The 9,487-nt window shown below is 35.0% G+C and overlaps 1 protein-coding gene across 1 annotated transcript; it reads right to left on the reverse strand.

The window, feature by feature from the left end:
* Window positions 1–1,507: 1,507 nt before the first annotated feature.
* LOC110724152 lies at window positions 1,508–5,137 on the reverse strand. Its single transcript, XM_021903540.1, has 3 exons — window positions 4,925–5,137; window positions 1,870–4,170; window positions 1,508–1,763 (listed from the first exon to the last, which is right to left on the reverse strand). Exons 2-3 carry the CDS (start codon window positions 4,117–4,119, stop codon window positions 1,560–1,562), a joined length of 2,454 nt encoding a protein of 817 aa, XP_021759232.1. The 5' UTR covers window positions 4,120–4,170; window positions 4,925–5,137; the 3' UTR covers window positions 1,508–1,559.
* Between the last annotated feature and the right edge of the window lie 4,350 nt (window positions 5,138–9,487).

Raw genomic sequence — 9,487 nt, forward strand, 5'->3', positions numbered from 1 at the left:
AGACATGATTCTGCATGATTTTTAACATTTTTGGAACCATTAAGATTACCATCAGCAGCAAAAGTTTTAGGACAAAACTTACATTCAGCTCGTAGTTTTCCATTCTCGACGTACTCTAAGTAATATTTCCAATACTCAGCTTTCCTCTTACTTTTTCTGTTCCATATATACTCCCGCCCCGCTTTTAGCTTCTTATCAGGAGGCAAAGTAGATTGCAATTCTTCCATATCCTTTTCAGAAAGTGGTTGTGACGTTTGTTCAGAAAAAGAAGCAGACCGTTTGGATTGAGAGCTCTCCATCTACAATATAATTATAGACAATATAAGTAATTTTAAAGTAACAATTATATACACATACCATTTTATAAAAAAAATTAAGAGCAACTTACATTGCAAGAATAAGAATCCGTGGTTCCTCCAATCCCTTGTTAGCCCTAGGCAAGTCTGCAAGAATAAGAACAAGAATAAGAATCCCTGAACTGCATACAACTATGTCTTATCAATTCTAAACAAGTTAGCCAACTCAAATATGAATTCTGAACTGCATACAACCATGTCTTATCAATTTTGATACAAGTTAGCCAACTTATTTAATCATCTGAGTCTCTTACAAATCATGCACTACGTTTATTTATTTATTTATTTATTTAAATTTGGCCTAAACAGAGATTCAAAGGCTGTGAATCTGTGATAGTGTGATCAATTCTAAAACCTGAACCCTAAACTCAAAAAAACCAAAAAAAAAAACATAAATTCGAAGACAAACCATACTTGTTATCAATTCTAAACCCTAAACTCAAAAAACCAAAAAAAAAAAAAAACATAAATTCGAAAAAAATTCGAAAATAAACCATACTTCTTATCAATTCTAACCCCTAAACCCTAAAACCGTAAACCCTAAACTCAAGAAAACCAAAAAAAAAACATAAATTCGAAACAAATGAACTAAAAAAAAAGAAATTCAACATGCAAACATCAAACAATCATTATAAGCAATTGAAACATGAATAAACATATAAATTCTAACACTTAATTCATTATTTCGAATACAAAATACCCAAACATAATTAGATAATTTAGATTTACATTAAAAAAAAAAAAAAAAAATTAACTTACCGGAGAAATGGAGAATCGCGCGGCAGCTGTCTCATGCGGTGGGCGCCTGGGCTTCGCCTGAGAGAGTGAGGAAGGCAGGGAGGTGTCACTGCCGGCGGTGGGCGTTGGGCTGACTGGCTGAGAGATAGTGAGAGTGAGGGAGAGGGGGAAACAGCCAGGGAGTTTGGAGATTGGAGTCTTGGAGATAGCGTTAGGGACTTAGGGTTAGAAATGAAAGAGAACAGAATCGTCAGTTCGTCACTCAAGCAAAGCAGCAAGCAGCGTTAATTTGACTTTTGATTTTTTTTTTTTTTTTTTTTTTAAAAAAATACAATTTTTCCGGGTTTCAGGTCCGGACCTGAAAACCCCGGGTTTAGACCGGGTCCGGACCGGAACCGGGAACCTTGATTTTTAAGGACCGGGACCGGACCTGAATCAACAGGTCCGGGTCAGGTCCGGTCCGGATCAGGTCGGTTCAGGTCCGGTCCAGTTTTTGTACACAACTTGCTCAGTTGTGTTTGCGGAATGAACCGGGTTAAGACTATTAATCAGTGCAACAGATAACGAAAATGCTTGCAAAGAAGAAATTTTGACATCAAATTCCACTGAAAAGAGTCCATCTCGAAGTGGAATCAAGCTAAAGAATGGTCTGCATTGCTTAGCATCCCCCTAAATGAAAAGAAAAAGAGCATTTATCAGAAAATGAGCATGAGATATACGATTTATTATTAAACAAGGAGCAGAGGCAGCAGAAGTGAAGAACTATAGAACACACCTGATCATAAAGATCACATGGAGCTTGTAAGTCCTTGTAGTGTTGCCATTTGTCTGTCAGAATCCTCAATTTGCAACCAATATCCCAACCTCCACAATCACATAACCCACCAGTTCTCCAACGATTAATCAAAGATGAAGGCAGTCCTTTACGAGGCAAGCTGTGGTCAGCACCTGGTAGTATGACAGCTACATTGCCCAATTTGTCATGTTCAAAGTCAGGAAACCAGTCATAGTTGCTGCATTTGCCAACAGTACCTGGCAGGTTTACAACTATCGCTGCCAGCTCCCTGCTTATCGTGAATTCTGAAGTTGCAGCATCTTCTTTGCTCATATCAACACTATACAAGACTGACTCTTTGACCATAATTTTTTCTCGGAATTCCTGGTTGCACCAACTTGGAAAATAAGGTTCTGAAACCTTCATTTGACCTACAACATTGTACCCAAATCCAGAAGGTTTAACTCTTGGATTTTTCCAGCTTCCACTCCTCTTTCTGAATCTATTAAGAGAATAAAAAGTGTATAACCAGCTAATGTCATCCTTGTCGAGTGTGCTAAAATTTTTCACTGTGGATGCAAAGATCTCATTATTGATTTCAACCACAAACTTGAACAAAGGTAGCCCACTCTTATCTGATAAATGCAAAAGTGCTTTGATTGTTGTTGCCTCGCATTTTTCGTTCTCAGACACTTGTATTGGAATGGGGGGATTCATTCTCAAGTCATTTGACTTATCATTTAATTGGTTAGCAAACTTGGACTTCAATAATGGATCAAGCAATCTTCTGAAAGGGCTAGCTTTTGCTCTGCCACTCATACTTGCTTTATTTCTGTTTTGAGAATCGGTAAAACTGGAAAACCCAGGTTTAGCAGGACCAGACTTGGTACTCACATAAGTAGAGCTAATGGGAGGTTGAACTGACCTCTTTCTAAAGCTGAGGCTTTTTGTCATCCTAGATATATCAAAGCTGAATCGCCGATGCCTCAAGCTATCTGCAAACATTTCAAATGAAGTACCCGTTGCTGATTCTTCAGTTGCATGGGAAGGCATATCTGATGAGTCGACTGGACTCTCAAGGCCCTGAGCTTTGACCAACGTATCAAGCTTAATGTCCAATTCCATTTCTGTCTCAACTATATGATTTATGGGGCATGAATATGTGATATCAGAAAGTGACTCATCAGGGTGGATCTCATCGACGGAGAAAATATCAGAAAAGCTACCCCACTTATGTGAAGCTGATTTGCCATCAAGTGATGCGCTATTATGCACCCCTGAGCTTCCAGAACCTGAGAAATCTTTGGGCAAAATAAGAACAATGCTCTCCTGGTAACCAGAGATATATAGCTCTGGAGTATCAATTACATGTCCTCCAATGTTGTCTGAAAACTTTAACGCTTCACCATCTGAATTGCTGACTTTTCTGCCCATGCGCTTTAAAATCTCATGATCATAGTTACTCGAGCTGGATAATGATTTCCCTATCAACACACAGTCATCGTGACTTGAATACTTGTCCTTGCATTTGGAAGACTTACTTACATCATCTTGTATTTTAGTTGTGTCATTCTTGCATGTTTTCTGCTTCTGGTCAATATCTGTTTTTGATGAAGTCTGTAACCCTGGGTGGTTCAATTTCTTTCTACTATGGCGTTTACCAACTGTAGAAAAATCAACTGCGTGTCCTGTATTACTATTGGAAACACTGGATTGCTCTCTGCAGCGAAATAAAGCCTCATTATTTGACATAGCAGATGAAGAGCCATTTCCAGCACCATGTCTAGATTTTCTTTCACTGACTAAAGTTTTTTCGTGTTTGTGTGTCCATTTCTCTAAATGCCCCCAATCAAGAACTCCAATATTAAAAGCATTACCTTGGAGTCTTTCTCCTCTTTGTAGAAAAGCAGGGACTTTGGACATGTATTTGACAAGCTCCTCCTCCTTACTCATACCACTCCTCCCCTGAGGCAGTTGTTGATTGTTAGAAAGCTTTGTCCGGACAACAAACTCATTATTAACATCCTTTACAAACTCTAAAGGAAGATCTGAATGTGGAGGACGAATGGAGTTATCCACTTTAGCCTTATCTTTGAACTTCAAACCTTGACTAGCTCGCGGAGACAAAGACTTCTCTCTAGCAAACCTCGACGTTTGGTGCTGTCTTGCATTCTTTCTGTACTCCAAGCCATGCTGATTGTCATTAGATAATGCTGAACTCTCATTTCTTGACAGTACTTTCGGAGGCATGGTATCAGCAAAAGTCGATCTCCTCTAACCTCATAGGTGCCGTAATACTCCCTGGCAATAACATTTTCACAAAAGATGTAAAACACCAGCAAACTCATATCAAACACGCAGTAAAGGCTCATCAAATCTGCGATTGCATAATGCGATTAGCCGATTATATAATCCACAAATTATCATAGCATTATCAAAAACAACAAAAAAAATTACGGAATCAATCATAAAAGGACGGAATCAGTTAACTTCAGTTCATAGAATATGTGAAGTTCATTCCAGACATTACACGTTCAAATCTCTCTCGTACAAAACCATCATAGAAATGTCTATTGTAACAGACATTATAGTTAGTAGAAATTAAAACAGATGAAACAAATTGAATATATCAACACAAAAGCCAAAATAGGTATCAGCCATTTCAGATTATTAACTCAGTTACCATCACAGTTGTAATGATTTATTTTCACAAAATTTTCATATTATTTATAATCACAAGCTAAGAAGAAGAAAAAAAAAGGCTAGAATTGTCATGTCTTATTAATAGCAAAAATGTCAATTTGATGAGCAGAATTTGCAATTTTTTTTTTTTTTTTTTTTTTTTTTTTTTTTTTTTTTTGCAAGCAACAAATTTTCACAGAAATTATAAAGATTAAGAGAATTAACCACCATAAAATTCAGCAAATAAAAACATCAGAAGCAGATATCAGTCAAAAAGGCCTTAATTTAACAAGTATACTTGAGCACCAAAAACATAAATTCAGCCATGAAAAACAAATTTAGACCAGAAAAAAAAAAAAAAAATTATGCTCACCTTAACTTATTCTGATTGCCGTTCAAAAAAAAAAAAAAAAAAACTTATTCTGATTTTAATTAATACAGAAAAAAAAAACTTAAATCTTGGACAGAGGTCGCCGGTGGCTCACGAAACGAAAGAGTGATGTCGTAAGTACGTAAATTGAAAGGAAAGTAAGGTACCAATTATATTATAATTCCTCCTTTCTGATCCGATTTGACTTTTACACTATTCACCATCCCTCTTTTAACCGTCTTTTGTGAATAATATGTAAGAAAAAATATATTCATATATGATATTTTTGGATTCGTCTAAATAAGTACTATTATAATATATAACTTTTATAATTTTTACTTGGAGAATTTAAGTTATTGATCGTTGAAGTTTTACATGAACAAGCGTAATAAAATAAACAGGTAAAGTAAAAAAAACAGAGGAAGTATCACTACTAAATACTAATACCCACATTAATAGAAAGATAGAGAGTTTAATCAAAAAAAATTATAGAGATGTCGCTGTCAAATAACGGTGAAAAGCAAAATGGTGGTAATATCAGGAGGAAGAGGACGAGGTTCTGGAATGTCGGACCCAAAATTAACACAGATCCTTTTGGGTTTTGTGGGTCCCAAATCCCAATGGACCGTTAAAATGATAGACACTAGTACGTCAGTATGACTTTTGTGCACACATAAAACTATAAAATTAAAAGAGAAAATTCTACATAATACCCATAATATCCTCTAAGGTATTGACCATTTCATGTTGTGTCCCTCCCTTTGAAAAGTTCCAACCTGTAACCTCAAGGTATCAAAAGTGATTAAGTTGTACCCTGCCGTTATCCCTCCGTTACATGTTGACGTTAGTGGGGCCTACTTTACACCTATTTATTTTTTTCTCGATTTTCATGCTAAAAAAAATATTCCAGTAAAAGTTTTATGGGTCATTTTAATCCTAAAGGCCTAAAGGAACCAAATTAAGCTCGGATGTTGAAAAAAAAGTAACGTAAAAGTCTCGTTTTGTGAATTTGAATTCTCATAGTTAAATTTATAATTCATAAAACAAGGGCTTTTATGTTCCTTATTTGGAAAATCCGAGCTCAATTTGGTCCTTTACACCTAAAATGATCCTAAAACCTTTAATGGGACATTTAAGCACGAAAATCGAAAAAAATAAATAGGTGTAAAGTGGGCCCCACTATCGGCAACATGTAACGGAGGTATAACAGTAGGGGTACAACTTAATCACTTTTGGGACCTTGAGGTTACAGCGTGGAACTTTTCAAAGAGAGGGGTACAACGTGGAATAGTCAATACCTCAGGGATATGATGTAGAATTTCCCAAATGAAAATTAACTGGCGCCAGGGGTGCTAGATAATAGCAATATTTGTTACTATTGTATTAAATATTTTTATTGTCCCAAAAAAAAACTTTGAGTAATATGTGAATGCAAACCAAAATTACTGCCATAACTCTCATTAATTAATGGAAGATAAAAAGAAAATTATTTTACATGTATTTCACTGTTCTTTCAATCGTCAAAAAATAAAAAAACTGATATTTGATGGGTATTCTACAAAAATTATGCACACTTAACGCCTCCATCATATGAACCTCCATCAAATACAAATCGTGTAAAACAAAAACAGAAAACAATGTTTGATTTAAATGAACCTTCATCATATGATGAAGAAAATCATGATCAATCGAGCTTATGGTGTGAGCCATTTGTAGGTCAAACTTTTCTTATTGAAGAGAAGCATGGATATTCTACCAAAATTATGCGCGCCTCCATGGTTTTAGCATTTGAAAAGATCGAACCAAAAAACAAGATGATAAAATCATCAGGCGTGATTTCTATTGTCATCGTAGTCGAAGTCAACCATTAAAGGAAATTGACCCAAACAAAGAACAAAGAAACAGAGTGTTCACTAGATGTAATTGCAATGCTCATTTGCGCATTAAATTGAGGAGATGCAATGAAATATTTGATGAAGAATGACATGTAACTACATTTACAAAAGAGCATAATCATCCTCTTTTATCTCAATCACAAGTGCGGTTCCTTCCGACAAATAGAATGATAAGTCAAGAAAATGAGAAGCATATTCTTATCTTAAAAGAGGTTGGTCTTACAATGAGGTAAATTATTCTTGTTCTCGAGCGAACATGGAGAGCTACCTTTTATTGAAAAAAGATATCCATAATCTTTTTACTTAAGTGAGAAGATCAATTTGTGGAGATGATGTAGCCAATCTACTGCAATAATTCAAATCTTGTAAAGAAGAAAATTCTAACTTCCAATATGTGGTTAAGGTTGATCATGTGAGACAATTGGACACTTATTTTGGTGCCCGGCTCAATAAGTTGAGTGGTATGATAAATATAGGGATGTTGCAGTCTTCGACACTACTTATAAAGTAAATGTATATGACATGCCGTTGGGAATATTTGTCGGTGATAATAATCATGGGAAGACAATATTACTTGGATGTGAACTTCTACGGAACGAGACTATTGATACTTTTAAATGGTTAATGAAGGTAAATATTAGCTCTTGTGCTATCTTATTTTTAATTTGTTGATAAACATGTGTCTCCTTATCAATCGAATATTGGCAAACAATATTCATATTTGGCTAATCATTAACAAGATAACAACAAACTACTATGTAGTAGTTCTTTTCACTAATATATTATGAATATCTTGTGCATATAGGTACACAACTTCCTTGCATTACATATTAGCAAATTTACATATCACTAGTTGTTGGAGCGCCCGCAACCCCCAATTTGCTGTAATTGAACATGTTTTGTAGAATATTTGGTGTTTTTATCGGGCGTATAAGGTTTTGAGAGTATGGATATGTAAAACAGTTTGTATTGTTGATTAGGAGTGCTTTCAAATTTTTGTTTGTGGCTAGTAAATAAAATGAAGAAAAAGGAATTACTGTGGAGGTCCAACATGGATCGTAAAATTTATTCAACCTTCGAAGTATATAAACTTTTGGTAGCAAATTTAGCTTGATTTATCAGTAGTTTCCGATTCCATTTTTGTTACCATTTAAAGATTTTGTCATCCACTCAAAATCAGTAACAGAATGAGGGCTTCAATTCGGTTCTAAATGGAGGAAGAGGTGAGTGAAAAAGTTTTATCTAAGCCTACAACATATCAGGTTTCAACAACAATGGTCAGAAATGTTGTATCCTTCAGCATTCTTGAAAAGGCGGGCATCATCTAGGAACAAACTGCATATAGGCATGTTACACACTCACTTTTTCCTTCACACTTGTTTAACCATGTTCGTTAATATTCAAATTACAGATCTAATGACAAATTTTTTTATTTTAGGGGCAGGTTGCAGGAGATTTTGAAATTTGGCTTGGATATTTTGAAGATTTTAAAATTTGCCTATGGTATTTTGAAGATTTTGAAATTAATCTATAGTTTCAGAAATACTCTAATCAAACCTTAGCCTTGGGTATTTTGAAGATTCTGAATTTTGGTTTTGATATTTTGGAAGATTCTGAATATTGGCTTGGATTTTTTTGCCACAAATAAAACAAAATGCTTCCTAAATATAACTTATACATGTTGGTAAGCATGTGCCTATGAATGCTGTTGCTATTTATAGGCTAAACTATATTATTTCGTCAATGAATTTAACATATTTTTTCCATCTTTTGTTGAGCTGCAAACAGAAACAATAAAAAAAAAAATATATATATATATATATTAATATAGCTTCCACATCTAACAATTTATCTTCAGATATTACATAGTTGCCATACTATGACTCAGATCTAAAGGTCAAAGGGTAAATAACAGACCCTATAAGAAAGCCCACATCTTAAGTCATACCTCTGTTTTTAAACATGAAGAGCAGTTCCAACTTCCAAGTCACACATAAATGCATTATTTTCATTAAAAAGGAAAGGAATGGAATAACTGACCTTCGACAAGCTTAGCTGAGAACTCTTGGGCTCTAGCATCTGCCTCTGAATATGATTCTCTCAAGTGCTTCAGTGCCTCTTCTGCAGCACTCCGAGTCTGTTTTTCTTCCTTCAGTTCCTTATCTAAGGACTCTATCTTTTCCTGTAATACTTTTACATTATCTGATGCTGCATTGTCTTGGTTCAGCCTTTTGATTTTGCTGGGAAGATCCATAGCTAAAGATGCAGTGAATATCAAGCTTATCACATGTTCCTCAAGTGAAATTCAACACAAGATGGTTACCAAGCATGAGTAGGAAACAATGAACTAATTACAAAGCCTTAATTACTATCATCTTTAAGACATGGCAACAGCAAAATGACTCAGTTATCAAAAGTCAGTTTGAAGCCAAACCATCAGCAATATTCCAGGAATAGCGCGGAATAAAAATGATGAATGATCAACAATCTGTTTCATTTTATTAGCAACTCAGCTATTATATTTCTTGAAATTATGTATAACCTCTAATTTCTAAGCATTTGTATTAACTAATTAATTTTCAATGTCTAAGGACAGAACATTTTATTAGCAGCACAGGACAGCCCCTAACGTTTGCACATTCCTTAAAATAAGGCTTATACATGATTACAA

This window comes from Chenopodium quinoa, unplaced genomic scaffold, assembly GCF_001683475.1.
Source record: "Chenopodium quinoa cultivar QQ74 unplaced genomic scaffold, ASM168347v1, whole genome shotgun sequence".
In the NCBI taxonomy this organism is placed as follows: domain Eukaryota; kingdom Viridiplantae; phylum Streptophyta; class Magnoliopsida; order Caryophyllales; family Amaranthaceae; genus Chenopodium; species Chenopodium quinoa.

Bases quoted from the DNA above. Each gene is read 5' to 3' on its own strand.
- LOC110724152 (XM_021903540.1), bottom strand. From the start codon at position 4,119: ATGCCTCCGAAAGTACTGTCAAGAAATGAGAGTTCAGCATTATCTAAT. The intron at 1,764-1,869 runs GTGTGTTCTATA...CTTTTCATTTAG, and splicing joins CATGTGATCTTTATGATCAG to GGGGATGCTAAGCAATGCAG.